The sequence below is a fragment of the Hyperolius riggenbachi genome, chromosome 6, assembly GCF_040937935.1.
Source record: "Hyperolius riggenbachi isolate aHypRig1 chromosome 6, aHypRig1.pri, whole genome shotgun sequence".
Classification (NCBI taxonomy): domain Eukaryota; kingdom Metazoa; phylum Chordata; class Amphibia; order Anura; family Hyperoliidae; genus Hyperolius; species Hyperolius riggenbachi.
The window spans coordinates 348459977-348479897 of NC_090651.1; the positions used below are offsets into that span (position 1 = coordinate 348459977).

A 19921-nucleotide genomic window follows, 5' to 3' on the forward strand; every position below is an offset into this window, starting at 1 on the left:
GGGGACCACAGAGGGAAACAAGAGGAGACGGGGCGATCACAGGGGGGACCAGAGGACACGGGGGGTGACCACAGGGCACAGGGGGGCAGAGGACACGGGGGCAACCGCAGGGGACAGGAGGGGACCAGAGGACACAGGGGGCAACCACAGAGCACAGGGGGGGACCAGAGGACACGGGGGAGGGCACAGGGGGGACCAGAGGACACAGGAGGGCAACCACAGGGTACAAGGGAGACCACGGGGTAACTACAGGGGGGGGGACCAGAGGGCACAGGGGGGAGACCAGAGGACACACGGGGGAGACCAGAGGACACAGGGAGGAGATCAGAGGACACAGGGGAGACCACAGGACAACTTGGGTAGACAGGGTGAGATAAGAGGGCACATGAGGTACACAGGAGGACACCATTTGGGGGAGGTCATGTATAAGACACTCCTGAAATATGGATGCACCAGGTTTAGTTTATATATTTTTTTCCCTGTTTTTTGCCCTCTAAACCTGGGTGCGTCTTATATTCCGGAGCGTCTTATACGGCGCGAAATACGGTAAAATTTTAAAGTGCTTCATTTTTACAATAATTATGTATACAAGATTTAGTCAGTGTTTGCCCATTGTAAAATCTTTCCTCTTCCTGATTTACATTCTGACATTTATCACATGGTGACAGTTTTACTGCTGGCAGGTGATGTCAGTGGAAGCAGATGCTGCTTTTATTGGCAGTTAGAAACAGCTGTAAACAGCTGTTATTTCCCCCAATACCACAAGGCTCCCACAGTGTGATGACAGAACCATGGTCCTGACATCACACTGTGGGAGGGGTTTCACCACAATATCAGCCATACAGCGCCCCCTGATGGTCTGTTTGAGAAAAGGTAAAGATTTCTCCTGGGAAAGGGGGTATCAGCTACTGATTGGGATGAAGTCCAATTCTTGGTCACGGTTTCTCTAAGTTCTGCGCTCTCAATTAATGACTCCAAACAATTGCCCAGTTCAGTTTAAGAGCACTCTGGCCAAACTGAGCAAAATATTCGGATGTCTGGAAAACCCAAATCTGGACCCGACTGAAATGCCAGGAAGAGACGTCAGGTAGGTATTTGGAGCTCTGTGGTAATCAAAACGATTGGACATCCACCAATGCCATATTACCACTTCCTGTGGGTGAGCCTTCTGAAGTAAAGAAAGCCTGTGATTGGACATCTCATCGCCAGATCAGTTGTGGCCACTCTCAAGGCCCACCAATAGGATTCGACATTTAGGCCTTGCCATGGGGAGCATTCTGGATGACCAGGTATATTTTCTACTGGCTTTGTAACTCTCAGTAAACAAACATTCCACAGACATCAGCTGACAGGACTAAAGTTGTCGCCACCTGTAACAAGTTTCAGAACGTAAATCAGGATGAGGAAAGATTTTACAATAGGCAAACACTGACTACATTTCTAAATGAATATTGTAAAAAAAAAAAACCAAAAAATTTTTTTTTATTCATAACGTTCTTTTCACTACAGTTTCGTGCGCATGGTGCGATCAGAGACTGGACTGTGGCAAATGTGTGCTTAATGCTTATAGAGGGGACTTGGCTCTCTATAGAGGCATATGGGTGGTGGTGAGGGGGAGGGGAAGATTTACATTGCTGCAGGATATGCCCTATAGCTGAGTATTGAAAACAATAGACTCTCTAATGATACGTTGGTCTCGCTGTGCTCTGCAGGTGTCTCATAAACTCGGGAGACGGGTACTGAGTTGCCTAGGTGAGGTGTAAAGGGGCCCATACACTGGTCGATTTTAGCTTGATCTACAGTTCTGATCAAATCGGCTAGAAAATCAATGCAGCAGAAACCATAATCGATCGGCAGATCGATTGATTTGCTCGGTCTGGACAGAAAATCTGGGTCGATCGGCTGCTGGCAGCAGATCGATGGCCCATAGGGTTGCATTGGATCGAATGGTGCAACACAGCATTTCAATCAATTTTCAATAGATTTCATTCTGAAATCTATTGGAAATCACATCAGATAGATTCCTTTCAGATTCGAAATGACAGGCATCTGATAGTTGAATCTGCTGCTGATCTATAAGTGTATGGGTGTATGGCTCATACACAGGTCGATTTCAGCCATCAATCGATTCTATCAAATCTATCGATCGCTCAATTTGTGGCCGATTTCGATCAATTTGATCTGACAGGATGGAAAATCTAGGTTGATCTGCTGCTCATAGAGTTGCATTGGAGCTAATGGTCCAATAATGCATTTAGATCGATTTTCAACAGATTTCCAATATATTTAATTCTGAAATCTATTGGAAATCTGTTCCTAGTGTGTGGCACACATCAGATAGATTCCTGTCAGATTCAATATATTATTATTTATTGTATTTATAAAGCACCAACATATTACGCAGCGCTGACAGGCATCTGACAGAAATCTGATGGTCAAATCTGCTGCAAATCTATAAGTGTATGGCCACCTTTAGCCTAGTGACAGTTTCTCTGTAACACCCATCAGATGCTCACGTGGGAAAGCTGCTGCCAATCAGAATCCGCCCCAGCGGGTAGCTCTTGTCGCCGACGGTCACCGGAGGACTGACTTCCAGGTTCCCAAAGGAGTCCAGGCTGCTCACCTTCTCCGACATGGCAAGTTTCGTAACGTACCCAAAATCTGGTCCCTGCAAAGAGAATAATCCACATTATATAAATACTGAGCTGCAGACATAAATCCACATGGGGTTTCCATTATTCTGGCCACTACATGCAAGAGGATATAAAAAAATGGAATAAATAATTAGAAAGGAAAACTGCGGAACGTTTAACCTGTTAAGTGGAGCAGGTGAGTTCTACCCCCAACCTTACTTATCACAGTCAGTGTCCCAGACAGAGAAACAACATCACTTCCTGTCGGCAGTGACATAACAGGAAGTCATGACAAACCTCTCATGAACAACTTCAACAATAAAGTTCCGACAGAGGCTTTGCCCTCCGCAGTCTGTAATAGCTGTAAAAAGGTGCTTTTATTGGACGTTCCAGGTCAAAGTGTTACCCTGGTCACAGAAATAGGGCTGCATGGCTTTCCATGTGGTTCCAGACGCATTAATGCACAGCGCACATCCTGAACCATGCCACAAACTGTCCTGTATCCATACCGCTGTTCCCAATGCCATCTGGGCCCCCCTGATATTCTGATGGATATTAATCATGATTGTCTCACAGTGCTGCATGTTCAGTCCAGTCTGACTGGACTCGCTGGGCTTCTGAGGAAGCTGCCATTATAATCCACAAAGGTGTGTCAGCCACCAACAGTGGCCAAATACGTGGCCTGAGACATGGACTGCAGCTCTCACAGACATGCCTGCTGTATTCACATATTTACAGGTCGCACCTTCCTGTCGGCTGGTTATCGCAGCACAGCTTTTTTTGTGTTTCAGTCATAATGGTCGGTACATGGTAAATAGGCAAGTTGCTTCCGTACTATGACTGACCATTCTTAATACTTGTACAGAGTCATTTTCTTAATAAAATAAGATTGATTTTATGTTTTATATGTATATCCAATATCTACCATTTATCTATATAAAAGGGGCCACACACACACACGATACAATAAAACGATCCAGTTTTACAGCAATTTGATGAAACCAATCAGAGAAATCGCAAGCCTTTTTTTTTTTTTATCTGAGTGGGAAATCTGAATGGATTTCCTTTTTTCTGTATTTAAGTCTATCGGGAGTGGAGGATTTTTCTGAACAATCTTCCTGAAAATTGAATGGTGTAGGGTAGATGGTCAGTTTCTTGATGTGTAGGCCCAAGCAATTTTCTCAGAGTTTTCAATTTTTTTTCAGTAGGTAGAAAAAACGTTTTTTTTCATAAATTGGGAAAAACGTAACACACAAGTATGGTCAGATTTAACCCTTGCATTGAATTAAATAAAAAAATAAAATTGTATGGTGTGTGGTAACTTTTAAAGTGTATCCAAGGCGGTGCGGGGAAGAGGGTAGATGGGACAACAGAGGCTTGGTCCCTGCTGCTGGACATGCTTCTGTGTATCCCCCCGCGATGCTCTCTGCCCCCCCCCCTCCCCCAGTGCCATTGGGCAGCTCTGTCTCTCCCAGGCCGCTCCCCCGCCTCCCCGCACGCTGCTCTGTATGACACACACACAGCATATTTTCCGTCCGGACTTGTTGAGCTATTTAACAGATTTCAGACAGAACTCAATCGTTTGATTGATCAGGCCACCTGCTGTGCCGAATTCTAGCCGATTCGATCAGAGCAATCATATTGGCCAAATATCAATGGGAAAAATTGTTGACTATATGGCCACCTTCATATCAATCCATCATCCATCTAAAGGTGGGCATTAACGATACAATTCCCTGGATGATCGATTTTTCACATCAAATCGGAATATCCATCGGAAACAATTGTTCATAAAGCTGCTATGCAATTCCATCAGATTGATGGAATCGATCTATATTGGGTCGATTCCATTAATCTGATCAAATTGCATAGCAGCTCTCTTTGCCTTAGTGGGTACAAACAATAATTTCCGCTCGATATTACAATTGAATTGGACACTCAATCGACCGATTAATGGTATCGTTCATGGCCACCTTCAAGCGGAATATAACCCAGCATTTTATGTTTGCTCTAAGACATTATTTACAGCATATTATAAGCAACCAGCATTTTTTTTACTAGACCAGCATTTGACCTTTTTTTTTTTACTAGACCAGCACAGAGCTTGAAAGTTCAGTGCAGTGAAATGTGGACGCATCCAAACTTTAAAGAATGTTATCTTGATGTTTACTTAAAATGTATCAAGCGAGGAATGTGACACATTCTCTGACCGTGCAGGAGCTAGTGGAGACAGAGAGACAATGAAAGCATGTCTGCCTGCAATACAGCAATTAATAAAACCAGTTAATAAAATGCAAAGTCAGCTCACAAAGCAAAAAACTGTACTTTCAGGAACCTATACTTTCAAAATGAATAATAATACTTATGCACAAATGCAAATATGATAACCGTACGGCATATAAAAAGTAGGAAAATATGTTTTTGTTGATTATGTCAGGGTTTTAAACCGCTTTAATATCTATTTATCATTGATATATCTACAGTGGGGAAAACCATGATTTAATCATCGGCTAAATTTGTTCGGATGCAGACAAACAGTTTGTAATGTTTGTTACGGTTTCATTTTAATGGAGAGACAGAATATCAGATACAAATCCAGAATAAAACATTACATAATAGCTATACATTGAACTGCATGTCATCAGAAAGGTCTGTGATTGATTGATTGATTGATTGTAATGTGTGTGGCACTGGGCTCATAACCCAGCAGTGGTAGGCAGAATTCTGTCTGGGTTGTAGGGGGATCAAATACTTATTTTACTCAATGACCTGCAAATCAATTTAAACTTTTGTAATGTGCCGTTTGTGGATCTGTGGCTGATATTAGATCTCTCTTCATTGTAATAAAACCACTATAAATATTACCAACATTTCTTTGTAAGTGGGCAAATGGCAAATATGACACATGTAGCAGATTAAGCAATTATTTCCCACACTGTGCACTACGCACCCGCCACGCTCCCCTTTCTTGACCGCAGCTCTCTAGACGTGATAATCAGGTCAGTGAACAGAGCTGTGATACACAGCAGACAAATAATGAGAGAGCTCAGGTCGCTTCTAGATTTAGTTTAGCGAAGTTGTGCTGAGATCATGGAAATGATGCATTTGTGATCTCAGATATGGTATGTCCTATAGAGGACGGGACACAGAGGGAGGCAAGACGCCTATACATGGTACAATAAAATGGGATAATCGTTCATTTTTCTTGATAAAAAAAATATATATTATTTTCGATTCGATCGCTTTGGTTGAATAAACAGGAAAATCAAAAGTTTTCTGCTGTATCATGTATGGCCACCACTATACACAGGGCAGCACGGTGGCGTAGTGGTTAGTGTTCTCGCCTTGACTACAATACAGTCTTAGATTGTGAGCTCCTCTGAGGGACAGTTAAGTGATCAGACGATCTATTCTGTACAGCGCTGCAGAAGAGGTCAGTGCATACTCCAGGCCCCCCGGTGTACAGAGGCGTCGCGGTGCAGAGGGAACGCAGTCGTTCGGCACTTTTACACCAGGCCGGTGACAGGAGGCGGTAAGAAGAGACATGGCCTGGGAGAAGAGGCTGGATGATCCATCACTGGCTGATTACAGCAGCTGCTAAGTCCGGCTCGTGTTGCCTCTTGGCTGCTCCTCCGCACGCACTTTCCATGACACACACCCCGACTAATCCCCCACTAAAGTGTAACATAACCTGCAAAGTGCTGGCAGCGGAGCCCAGGAAATTCCCTGCTACTGAAGTCGCCACATTATTCCCGGGGTGACACTGATTGGATGCACTGACAGTCTATCTATTCATCCTATACATTCATAAAAGATGCAGCCATGCTACCCACCCTGCAAAGCCTCACTGATCAAGGTGTCATGGCTTCATGTGTGAAATATGAAGAACCATCACCCAGTGGATGCTACACTTACTACATAGCACACACTGCTCACTGGTACACACTGCTCAATCCTACACAATGCTCACTGCCACACACTGCACATCCGACCGAGACTTTTCAAGATATATCTTTCCAGTGTGCCAGATCGATCACTTCCATTGATTTGGGCAGCTATGTTTTGTCATCGATCTCTGCCAGATTGGATGATTATGATCCAATTGGCTGCTTATCAATGCCGCAAACTGAGCAATATGTGGTCACCGTTAGACATCAATCATTCCACTCCCTGGAAGATCAACAAGTGGAGAAGATTTCTAACTGACAGTTTTCCCATTGTCCCTAGCTCCACCCACAATCGATAGCAAAATACAAAAACCGCTTCTAAATTATCTCGATTGGACGTGCGCCAGAAGGAAACCTTTCCCATCCAGAAATAACATCAGGGCTAGTGAGGTTTGTCCATGAACTCCTTGTCAGAACATGAAAACAGGACTCCTTATCAGAACAGAAAATGCCTTCTGGACGGATCATCAAAGAGCATTATTCAGCCAAAGTACAAGAAGACTTGAGGAGAACAAAAGAAGTAGTAAAAGGAGTTCCACCAGAAGCATCCAATGCCAACTGCGAAGCATGGTGGTAGAGAGGTTATGGGGCTGCTTCCTATAGCATTGGGGCCTGGGCAGCTCACCATCATACAATCCACTTCTCCAGTGTTCTTCTGAATAATGTGAGACCACCTGTCAGGGGACAGGTGCATACATACAGAAGTGGACCTTGCCACCTGACAGCGACCCACTGTTAGATGCGGAGCAGTGCTTTTCATCGCTGCTAGATTTGGGTGCAGCCAGCGCCGACATAGACTATAATGGGAATCAGTCTATAGCAGCGCTCAGTGAGTAACGTCGGCACCGTCAGAAGACGGAGCTGAAGTTGCTTAAAAAACACAATAATTCGGCCTCCAGCAATCGCTGGAAGCCGAATTATATCATTCCCCCACTATCCATGGCGGCCTGGAGGGGGAATAGTAATTAACACGGCCCGGACTTGTGCAGAAGCAGGATTGGCCATAACAGCTGTATCCTGCGCCCAAGTCTCCCGGCACCGTTTTCATATGTATGCTTTTAGATGATCTAACACAGGCTGTGCATGCAAAAACCCCATCAAATGTAGCTAAAAACCATCGGTCCATGGTGGAGGGGAAACAAAGGTTCTCACACTGATGTCAAGAGAAAGTTCCTAGAAACAATCTACAGGAAGGGCAATGCCAGGAGACAACAGGGTACTTTGTGTAACAACCGACGGAAATGGGTACAATTTTATGGAACAAATTCCTGCTAAGGACACGGTTATACTTCTCGTCTTATTTTCTTCCCTATTCTCAGGAATATGAGAAGCACTGGAACACAGACGATATTAGCGAACTACTGACAGATCCCTTTGAGGCCGATAGAGGAGCTAGGAATGTTGCCCTGTACTGTGATTGCAGAGATGGATTCTGGATCTACATATGAAGTAATAAAGCCAACGGTAAGAGTCCTTCTGTCTCTCTGCATGTCAGAACCAACGCTCGGCCAATCATCACTGCCCTCCGGACACCAGCAGAGAGGCATTAAGGGGATGTGATCAGTGGGACATCCTAGGCACACAGTCGGGAGCCCCCTTTAGCCACCGTGGCTGTTTATGAGCAATATACAGTACATCTGGAGCATCTTCTGTTTCCGTAGACAAATCAGCACATCGTAATCCAATTTACACCACTCAATTAGCGTGGCCGCCGGCCATAGAGATCCAATGACGGATCACACACAGGAATGATGACAAAGTGACACAACAACATGATAACTGCCGAGATAGAAACACACATGTGTGATGAGAGATGAGGAGTCCCCAGAGGGAGGAAACTATGCGAGTCTGCGGGGGGACTCCGCTGCTGCCATACGGACCCACTCACACCTGTCACACACGCTCACGTTACATCGCTATCCATTGCATTAAAACATTTGCATGATCCAAACAATAGTCATGATGCGCGAATGTGCAGTAATATTACCCTTACTACCAGCACTGAGTTACACTATTAGGGCAACCTGCGGTACTCTACTAGTGTGACGGTAATGCGCGCTACTAACGATAGCACCAGTGTGTAACAAGCCATGTGTCCCCCCAGAGAAAATGTCATGACCCCCAAACTTTCCATTACTTTGGCCGCATGCGCAGGTTGCATTGTCCTGCAAAAAAGAAAAAAAAATGAGGAGGAGGTTAGCATAACACTCAGTGGCTTTACTACAATCCATGGGGCCCCCAGAAAACCGTTGATGGGGTCCCCGAATGTTCCCTTGCTTCCCCTTGGTGCCCTTTACGGCCTCGGGGTCCATCTCAAAAGGGTCATAAAACAAGTGTGGTTATCATGACGTTCACGGCCATAACAAGTGTAGCCACAAAAACACCTGATCTGAAGAATAGTCCCCTGTATCGGAGGAAGGGAAGGGTAGTAAAAATGGTGCCTGTCACGGAACAGCCGTGAGAAACGAGAACGCAATCGGTTTAGTGCGCCGATTGCCCGTGAGTGTAGTCAGGCCAGCGATTTAGAGACTGACATTCCTGGTTTTTTAAATAGGCAGTTTTTTTTCCCCTGTTAGCAGCTGGCAGGAAGACTGGCCCTGTGACTGCTGATTAAGCCAGAGGTGTAAACTCAAAGTTTGTCTAAGCTGATCTCACATTCAGATGTTAATTGAAGGAGCCGACAGGGCCTTTCATAGCGGGAGATCCCAAGAAGCAGACACAGCTGGACTCCAGTCAGCCTGGCTCCAGCCTTAGCAGGAAGAAATGAATGTACTATATAATCTTTTGCCCATTTACAGAATACAATAAATAGGGTGGTTATGAGAGCGGTATCATTGGATCCGTAGGGTCATGCTGGATCTCTTGATACCAGTCGAGAGGGGCCCGGGGCCCCTACAACCCAGGTATGAATCTACCCAGGACCCTGATCTGCTGCACTAGCCATGTCGGATATCATATTAATCTGTATTTTCCACCAAGTATGAAGCTGTTACCCCCCTAAATATAACGTGTATGGTTCAGGAGTTACAGCATTTCATAAGTTTAGCCCTAAAATCTCTCAGAGGGAATGGACTGGCATTGGTTGGTGACTCAGAGGGGCCGGCATTGCCACACCCCCAAACCAGCTTCATCAAAAGCACCTGGCCAGCAGGCGGGCTGCGAGTCCTCCCATTCCATCCAGATGAGAACATCCTGCTGCCAGCCAGAGGACATAGGGCTGGTGGCCATTTTGCTGAACTTTGAATGAAGCTCTGAAACAAAAGGACACATGTGCTAGCGGCCATCTTGATTGGCATCTTCTGTAACCTGGAACAAAGAATTCTGCTGAACTTTGATTGAAACCAAGAGCTTTAAGAACTTGAAATCATTTTGCTTGAACTGTCTGATTTTCCCACAAAAGGACATATTTCCACAAACCATAAGTATTTTCTCCCTTTTTATTTCATACTGGCTATTACTGTCTTAATAATTGTGATTTTAATAATTGTCTGTATATATTAATTATTTATATTGCGTGAATAAACGACTTTCTCCAAGTCATTCATGTCCGCTACCCTGCTTATCAGCACACACAGAACTGATCCCGGGTCTCTGAAGATACGCTACTGTTTGTTTGTTGTTGGCTCTACAGAATACCGTGTGTTTAACCGTTTTATTCGCAGGACTAGTCAGTCAGTAAATCGGGTCCACTAACCCATACCAGTGGTGGTGGCAGATACCGTGGAATCGTGTGTACGTTGTAATTACCCGTATCTCACAGGCGCCCTCGTGGTTTGTCTGCGACTATCTCTTAACGGTTCCGGCGCATTGACTGCGACCAGAGTTCGCACGATCTGTGCGCTGGCACCGTTTAGAAGGCTAAGTGCGGTCAGACCACTAGGGCTCTTGTGACAGTGCCCCCTCAGGTCTGGGCCCCTCTGCTACTGCAGAGGCTGCTCCCTTCTAGTTACGCCCCTCATAATACTGTCTGGTGATACTAAAGCCCTGAGGTAGGTAGTCCACCAACAGAATACAGTCTTTGTCTCAGAAAATGACTTTTTGTGGCCGAGGGACCCACTGTGATGACATTCCTTTGATGGTTTTATGGGTTCAGGATCATAGACCCACGTGGAGCTTGGGTTTCATCTTCAGTCACTAACCCAAAGTCCTGCGCAGCTCCAAAATGGGCCAAAACCTCTTTGTTCCTTCTTTTGATCAAACATTTCGGCACCCACTTTACTGAAAGCATGTCTAGCATAGTGGTGATAAACTCAACATGCTCCTGTGTGGTATCCAGCATCTCCGTTCTCTTACTTGTGGATATTCAACAGTCCTCAATAATCAGCTCATGGACATCATCGCAGGTTGCCGGGTCAGTCAAGGTTGGGGAGCGCCCACTGCGTGGCTCATCTTCACTGGTGAAAGCCCGGTCATGTAACAAGATATGCAGGTTTTGATAGTGCTGTAGGAAGGACACTTCTCCCCAGTGTTTGTGACCTCTCAGTGTGAATGTCCTTTGCTGACTTTCCCCGGAGAAACAAAAACTTCATGAAGGCCCGTAAAGCCAGCCATCCATCTAGCGATGATGGGTAGATTCGACCAAGAGACAAATCTCACTCTATCTAATCAAATCTGATGAGAGAGATCTGTCAGCTGCCCATACACCACAGGTCAATTCCCGATCAATTTCATGCTGAAATCGATCCGGGATTGGCCTTGTGACGCTTGTGTCCGCCTCGCTGCCCCCACGCTGTCCCCCAAGTGCCCAGTGCAAGGTATACATTACCTGTGCGTGGCCTCCACTTGTCCCCCGCTGCCTCCGGGATTCCTCCTCTGCATACACACGCGCCCCATGTGGCTTCGTAGTGAGGGTGCGTGTGACGTTAGATGTGCGCCCTTACTAGGAGACCACGTGGGGCGCGAGTATGCAAAGGAGGAATCCCAGAACCCAGTGGGGACAAGCGGAAGGCCACGCACAGGTAATGTAAACCTTGCGCAGGGAACATTTAACATTAGGGGGGACAGCGCAGGAGGTTTCGCTGCGTTCATCTATCATTGCAAAAGTGCATGCCATGCACCAGATTGAGCAAGTCGGCCCAACATTTTGCAGCATGGGCCATCGACAATGCAACCAATTTTTGTACCCAAATTGGTCGCATTGTCGGTCGGTAATGCACTTGGAGGCACAGATTTTCATCCAATTCGATTATAATAATGGAATCAAATTAGTCGATCGGCTCCCAAGTCGCCTGATGTATGGCCACCTTAACTGACTTGACACTTGTGGCTCATCACACCTTCTCACTGAAAGAAGGAGCCATTTTAGGGCTCTTACACAGTGGGACGTTGCGTTGCAGGGGACGTTAAGGTCGCATAACGTTCCCCTAAAGCAACGCATGGCGTTATGCGGATCTTTGTGCGCCGTTTTCGTTCAATAGAACCGGCAATGATTCATATGAATCATTGCTAGCAGGCAGAGAACCGAGAATGATTCATATGAATCATTGCTAGCAGGCAGCGAATGATTCATGATTCATATGAATCATTGCTAGCAGGCAGAGAACCGATAATGATTCATATGAATCATTGCTAGCAGACAGAGAACCGAGAATGATTCATATGAATCATTGCTAGCAGGCAGAGAATGATTCATATGAATCATTGCTAGCAGGAAGAGAACCAGCATTGCAGTGCAGTGAATATTAATTAGCCATGTGGCTAGGCAAAATAGCGGACTCTCCCCTCCTCCTCTCCTGCACACAAAAAACAATAAAACAACATTACTGAGCATGTGCAAACAGTTTAACACGGCTAAAACCACCTATAACGCACAGCATGCTGCACTTTCATAGATTGTGCAGCGTTACAATGTAACGCAACGTGGGCACTGTGAACAGCCCATTGATTTTTCATTACTGTGAGTTGGGCTGCGTTACAGGCTGCTCTAACGTGCGCCTGTAACGTCCCACTGTGAAAGCAGTCTTAAGATTTGCAAACACCTGGTATTTGCAGTAACATAGTAAGATATTGGGCCGTCATTTGCCCCACACTCGTTTCTCTATTTCATCTGGAAGGGGGCAAAGCCAGGAACTTATCAGCACCCCCTTGTAAAATCTGCTTTATTCATCTGCAAAACAAGCAGAAGTAATTAGACTTTATAGCACCCAAATCTTATCAGCAGTGTTTCCTTAGCCAGATAAACGTACTTTGCCTTATATTTACTTTTCAAGACATCTGGCTAAACACCACAAGCTCATTTACATAGATAACAATTTTAGCTTTTTTTTTTTAAAACACTTGTTGTACTGGAAAACACAAAGGGGTTTTAGACCATTTCTAAACTAGTAATATACAGTATGTACTGTATATTTATCTCATGTCAAATTTCACTTCAGACAAGTGTGATTGTAGAACTCCGTAATGTCACTGGTCTATAGTGATTGGGTAGACTGCATTCTCATTGATGTCAGTGGTCTGTAGTAAGAGAATAGGCTGCATTCTCAGCAATGTAACTGGTAACCAGTAAGTGGATAGGCTGCATTCTCAGTGATATCATTGGCCACTAGTGAATGGATAGGCTGCATTCTCAGTGATGTCATTGGCCACTAGTGAGTGGATAGGCTGCATTCTCAGTGATGTCACTGGCCACTAGTGAGTGGATAGGCTGCATTCTCAGTGATGTCACTGGTCACTAGTGAGTGGATAGGCTGCATTCTCAGTGATGTGATTGGTCACTAGTGTGTGGATAGGCTGCATTCTCAGTGAGGTCATTGGTCACTAGTGAGTGGATACGCTAAATTCTCAGTGAGGTCATAGGTCACTAGTGAGTGGACAGGCTGCATTCTCAGCGATGTCACTGGTCTCCGGTGAGTGGACAGGCTGCATTCTCAGTGATGTCACTGGTCACTAGTGAGTGGATAGGCTGCATTCTCAGTGATGTCACTGGTCTCCGGTGAGTGGACAGGCTGCATTCTCAGTGATGTCACTGGTCACTAGTGAGTGGATAGGCTGCATTCTCAGTGATGTCACTGGTCACTAGTGTGTGGATAGGCTGCATTATCAGTGAGGTCATTGGTCACTAGTGAGTGGATATGCTACATTCTCAGTGATGTCACTGGTCTATGGTGATTCTCTAGGCTGCATTCTCAGTGATGTCACTGGTCACTAGTGAGTGGACAGGCTGCATGGATTGGTCACAGTGAACTCACCAGTAGCTGTCGGAGTGGAAATTCCTTCAGGCCTCCGTCTCTAGGAGAGTCGAGTACGACTGGGAAGCATTGATGTGGGGCGTGTATATATCCGAACTCCATCTCATCCTGCACAGAAATGTGTAGAGATGTAAACAGTGATGTCATATTACACAGCTACTTTTGGGTATAAACCTGAAGTATGGAATGAATAGTGACACGTCTAAATAGCAATGTGGGCGTGGCTCTCTCATAGCGCATGCATAGAAGGGGAAATGTTGTATTCTGACAGGAAAAAAACTTTTATGGCTTTAATTTGCTTGTCAGTGGGGGTAACTATATTCCTGACATGGTACCCCCAAGACAGAAGCTGTCACTTCCATGCCTAGAAATTAACTCTTTCAGGCAGCAAAATAAAACAAGTAAAACAGCCTGGTTATTAATATGTTTTGCACTGTACATGCACCTGTTTATCTCCTCCTGCCACATGTTGCCTTAGGTACATTTCAAGTGCTTCAAAAAACAAGGCTGTCTTTGACCCAAGCTGGGTTAAGAGCTCAGAGATACTCTTTTGCATAGATAACAACTGAAGTTTCTTAAAGAGACTAACAAAATTTTCATCCTTATTTCTTCTATCCTATAAGTTCCTATAGCTGTTCTAATGTGCTCTGTCTAACGGCAGCCTTTCCTATTTGCTGTATTGGCTGTATTATCTCTGGTATATGATCTAAACTGCTCTCCTCTGTCAGCTCTGTCGGGCTGAGGCAGTCAGGCTGGAATGTGCTGTGCTGCTTGTGATTGGCTAGGAGCTATACACACCCTCTCCAGGCCCCCTGCACACTCTGTATGACTCACACTTGTAAGAACTCTCAGCCTATTGCTTGCTATGTCTTTTTTTTGTAAACACTGGATAAAAATGGCAATTGTAATGCAGCAGGGAGAAGCAGAAACAGCACAGAGGGGCCCAGGAGAACATAATGAATAGAATGGTATGCTTTTTATTGTAAGAATTTTAGAGTACAGATTCTCTTTAACTCTTCCTGTACTGGAAAATATGATATTATTTTCCTTGCTACTAATGTTCTATTTCTTAACTGTACTACACATACAATGAATTGTCTCATATGTTTATTTATACTTCAGGTTTGCTTTTACACAGCATACTTCCACTCGCACCACATGCATAGATAAGCCTGAATCCTGCATCTTCCTACAATTCACAGTAAGCCGTGAAATGGACACCAACAGGGAAATAGCCCTAGCTTGGATGTTTTAGCGACACAAGTTGTGATAGCTTGCCTGTTGTGTGACAATGGAAGTTATGGTAATGATGTGCACATTACAAACACTATTTAATTGCTATTGGGCTCCTGCTCGGAACTAGTGATGGTATTTGTGCAATATGTGCCGATTATACTACCTTCTTGCAAATAAAATTGTGTTACCAACAGTGAGATGGACAGACCTGCATCCAGCGATCTCCGCGGTTGACGTACTCGAAGCAGACCTGCATCTTACATTCCGACTCTTCCACTAACGTCTTTATCAGCTTCAGGAAGAGGTAATTTTCCTTTACGCTGCGGGAGGAGAAGACAGAAAATGTAAAGCTACATCGCATAAAGCTGCAGCTAATAAAATGTTGCAAAACAATATTCTGCAATGCGTGAGTATGTCTGATAGAATGACGGCCTCCATATGACACAGAGCAGCCACATCACACCTGAGCAGCTGGTTGTATGAGGTCTGGAGGGATAGCAGAGGCTGGATGTATGAGGTCTGGAGGGATAGCAGAGGCTGGATGTACGAGTTATGGAGGGATAGCAGTGGCTGGATGTATGAGGTCTGGAGGGATAGCAGTGGCTGGATGTATGAGGTCTGGAGGGATAGCAGTCGCTGGATGTATGAGGTCTGGAGGGATAGCAGAGGCTGGATGTATGAGGTCTAGAGGGATAGCAGAGGCTGGATGTATGAGGTCTGGAGGGATAGCAGTGGCTGGATGTACGAGTTATGGAGGGATAGCAGTGGCTGGATGTACGAGTTATGGAGGGATAGCAGAGGCTGGATGTATGAGGTCTGGAGGGATAGCAGTGGCTGGACGTACGAGGTCTGGAGGGATAGCAGAGGCTGGATGTACGAGGTCTGGAGGGATAGCAGTGGCTGGATGTATGAGGTCTGGAGGGATAGCAGAGGCTGGATGTATGAGGTCTGGAGGGATAGCAGAGGCTGGATGTATGAGGTCTGGAGGGATAGCAGAGGCTGGATGTATGAGGTCTGGAGGGATAGCAGAGGCTGGATGTATGAGGTCTGGAGGGATAGCAGAGGCTGGATGTATGAGGTCTGGAGGGATAGCAGAGGCTGGATGTATGAGGTCTGGAGGGATAGCAGAGGCTGGATGTATGAGGTCTGGAGGGATAGCAGAGGCTGGATGTATGAGGTCTGGAGGGATAGCAGTGGCTGGGTGTATGAGGTCTGGAGGCATAGCAGAGGCTGGATGTATGAGGTCTGGAGGGATAGCAGTGGCTGGATGTATGAGATCTGGAGGGATAGCAGAGGCTGGATGTACGAGGTCTGGAGGGATAGCAGAGGCTGGATGTATGAGGTCTAGAGGGATAGCAGTGGCTGGATGTATGAGGTCTGGAGGAATAGCAGTGGCTGGATGTATGAGGTCTGGAGGGATAGCAGTGGCTGGATGTATGAGGTCCGGAGGGATAGCAGTGGCTGGATGTATGAGGTCTGGAGGGATAGCAGAAGCTGGATGTATGAGGTCTGGAGGGATAGCAGAGGCTGGATGTATGAGGTCTGGAGGGATAGCCGAGGCTGGATGTATGAGGTCTGGAGGGATAGCAGAGGCTGGATGTATGAGGTCTGGAGGGATAGCAGTGGCTGGATGTATGAGGTCTGGAGGGATAGCAGAGGCTGGATGTATGAGGTCTGGAGGGATAGCAGTGGCTGGATGTATGAGGTCTGGAGGGATAGCAGAGGCTGGATGTATGAGGTCTGGAGGGATAGCAGAGGCTGGATGTACGAGGTCTGGAGGGATAGCAGAGGCTGGATGTATGAGGTCTGGAGGGATAGCAGTGGCTGGATGTATGAGGTCTGGAGGGATAGCAGAGGCTGGATGTATGAGGTCTGGAGGGATAGCAGAGGCTGGATGTATGAGGTCTGGAGGGATAGCAGAGGCTGGATGTATGAGGTCTGGAGGGATAGCAGAGGCTGGATGTATGAGATCTGGAGGGATAGCAGAGGCTGGATGTATGAGGTCTGGAGGGATAGCAGAGGCTGGATGTATGAGGTCTGGAGGGATAGCAGAGGCTGGATGTATGAGGTCTGGAGGGATAGCAGTGGCTGGATGTATGAGGTCTGGAGGCATAGCAGAGGCTGGATGTATGAGGTCTGGAGGCATAGCAGAGGCTGGATGTACGAGTTATGGAGGGATAGCCGAGGCTGGATGTATGAGGTCTGGAGGGATAGCAGAGGCTGGATGTATGAGGTCTGGAGGGATAGCAGTGGCTGGGTGTATGAGGTCTGGAGGGATAGCAGTGGCTGGATGTATGAGGTCTGGAGGGATAGCAGTGGCTGGATGTATGAGGTCTGGAGGGATAGGAGAGGCTGGATGTACGAGTTATGGAGGGATAGCAGAGGCTGGATGTATGAGGTCTGGAGGGATAGCAGAGGCTGGATGTATGAGGTCTGGAGGGATAGCAGAGGCTGGATGTATGAGGTATGGAGGAATAGAAGAGGCTGGATGTATGAGGTCTGGAGGGATAGCAGTGGCTGGATGTATGAGGTCTAGAGGGATAGCAGTGGCTGGGTGTATGAGGTCTGGAGGGATAGCAGTGGCTGGATGTACGAGGTCTGGAGGGATAGCAGTGGCTGGATGTATGAGGTCTGGAGGGATAGCAGAGGCTGGATGTATGAGGTCTGGAAGGATAGCAGTGGCTGGATGTATGAGGTCTGGAGGGATAGCAGTGGCTGGATGTACGAGGTCTGGAGGGATAGCAGTGGCTGGATGTATGAGGTCTGGAGGGATAGCAGAGGCTGGATGTATGAGGTCTGGAGGGATAGCAGAGGCATGATGTATGAGGTCTGGAGGGATAGCAGTGGCTGGATGTATGAGGTCTGGAGGGATAGCAGAGGCTGGATGTATGAGGTATGGAGGGATAGCAGAGGCTGGATGTATGAGGTCTGGAGGGATAGCAGTGGCTGGATGTACGAGTTATGGAGGGATAGCAGTGGCTGGATGTACAAATTATGGAGGTATAGCAGAGGCTGGATGTATGAGGTCTGGAGGGATAGCAGAGGCTGGATGTATGAGGTCTGGAGGGATAGCAGAGGCTGGATGTACGAGTTATGGAGGGATAGCAGTGGCTGGATGTATGAGGTCTGGAGGGATAGCAGAGTCTGGATGTATGAGGTCTGGAGGGATAGCAGAGGCTGGATGTACGAGTTATGGAGGGATAGCAGTGGCTGGATGTATGAGGTCTGGAGGGATAGCAGAGGCTGGATGTATGAGATCTGGAGGGATAGCAGAGGCTGGATGTATGAGGTCTGGAGGGATAGCAGTGGCTGGATGTATGCGTTATGGAGCGATAGTAGAGGCTGGATGTATGAGGTCTGGAGGGATAGCAGTGGCTGGATGTATGAGTTATGGAGGGATAGCAGAGGCTGGATGTATGAGGTCTGGAGGGATAGCAGAGGCTGGATGTACGAGTTATGGAGGGATAGCAGAGGCTGGATGTATGAGGTCTGGAGAGTCAGCAGTAGCCGGATGTACGAAGAGTTGGAGGAATAACATTGGCTGGATGTAGGCGGTGTAGATGGATTGCAGCGGCTGGATGTACGAGGTCTGAAGGGATTGCGGAGGCTGGATATACAAGTCTGGAGGGATAGCAGCGGCTGGATGTATGGGGTCTGGGGGGATAGCAGAGGCTGGATATACAAGTCTGGAGGGATAGCAGTGGCTGGATGTTGGGCCAGAGTGTCTAATGTGATGAGTGGTTGAGTTTGGAGAACATCTGGTCTTCCTTCTTTATAAATTGTCCTGTAGGTGGTAGAGTTTGCAGCTCTCACCTGTTTGATAAGCCTAACATGGGACAATAATGTGACAAAGCGACCTCCTGCTACCCGTCACCTGCACACGAAGACTTCTATGGGATCCAGAGTGTTGGGGGTCAGAACGAGGGGAGAGATTCGGAACGTCACTACGTCTGTGAAGATTGGTGTCTCTGGAATACCCTGCAAAACAACACAGAGTGACGGGTATATTTCCATGCGACAACACTGAAGATATAACACTTTGATACAATGTTAAGTAGTGTACAGCTTGTATAACAGTGTAAATTTATAACCACCTCAAAATAGCTCAACACACAGCCGGTAATGTCTAAACTGCTGCATGGTCTTGGCCACCGTGCTGCAACTCAGTTTCAGGGTGTTGGCAATCTTCTCCTAGCCTAGGTCATCTTTATAGAGAGCAACAATTCTTTTTTTTTTTTAGGCTCCTCACAGAGTTCTCTGCCTTTAGGTGTTGAACTTCCAGTGACCAGCAGACTGAGAGTGATAACACTAAATATAACACACCTGCTCCCCATTCACACCTGGGATCTTGTAGGTTCTTCCATGAAGCAACTTGAATCATGTGCTGCAGGACAGCAACAATTAGAGGGCAGTAAGAGGGTGGATGCGGAGACCCCTTTTACACTCCACCTTAGTATTCTGCCATTTGTGCTGGGAGATGACAATGCTGAAGCTCTGGGCTCAACACCCTGCAGAGAGGCGGAGACCCCCTTTATACTCCGCCTCCCTATTCTGCCACGTGTGCTGGGAGGCTGAGACCCCTTTTATGCTCTGCCTCCCTATTCTGCTATGTGTGCTGGGAGATGGCAGTGCTGAGGCTCTGGGCTCAACACCCTGCAGAGAAGCGGAGACCCCCTTTATACTCCGCCTCCCTATTCTGCCACGTGTGCTGGGAGGCGGAGACCCCTTTTATGCTCTGCCTCCCTATTCTGCCATGTGTGCTGGGAGATGACAGCGCTGAGGCTCTGGGCTCAGCACCCTGCAGAGAAGGTAATTAGGTTGTTAGCACCAAGACTTGCCTCTAAACAGATCGGAAAGTGATGCCAGGAACAGCAGAGACGTGATGAGCGGGATCAGTTACCAGATGCAAAATGCCACC

The 19921-nt window shown here is 46.7% G+C and overlaps 1 protein-coding gene across 3 annotated transcripts in view; it reads right to left on the bottom strand.

Annotated features, from left to right (window-relative positions):
• The window catches only part of PADI2 (peptidyl arginine deiminase 2), a 168784-nt gene that overhangs the window by 18258 nt on the left and 130605 nt on the right, over window positions 1–19921 (bottom strand). For all 3 annotated transcript variants that reach the window (XR_011022214.1, XM_068241583.1, XM_068241584.1), the window contains exons 8-11: window positions 18878–18981; window positions 15212–15323; window positions 13768–13875; window positions 2517–2668 (exon numbers count right to left, since the gene is read on the bottom strand). Coding sequence is in view for 2 of the 3 variants with exons in the window: in XM_068241583.1 (XP_068097684.1) it covers window positions 2517–2668; window positions 13768–13875; window positions 15212–15323; window positions 18878–18981 (476 nt within the window). In the remaining variant the exon portion in view is untranslated. The remainder of the gene's footprint in view (window positions 1–2516; window positions 2669–13767; window positions 13876–15211; window positions 15324–18877; window positions 18982–19921) is intronic.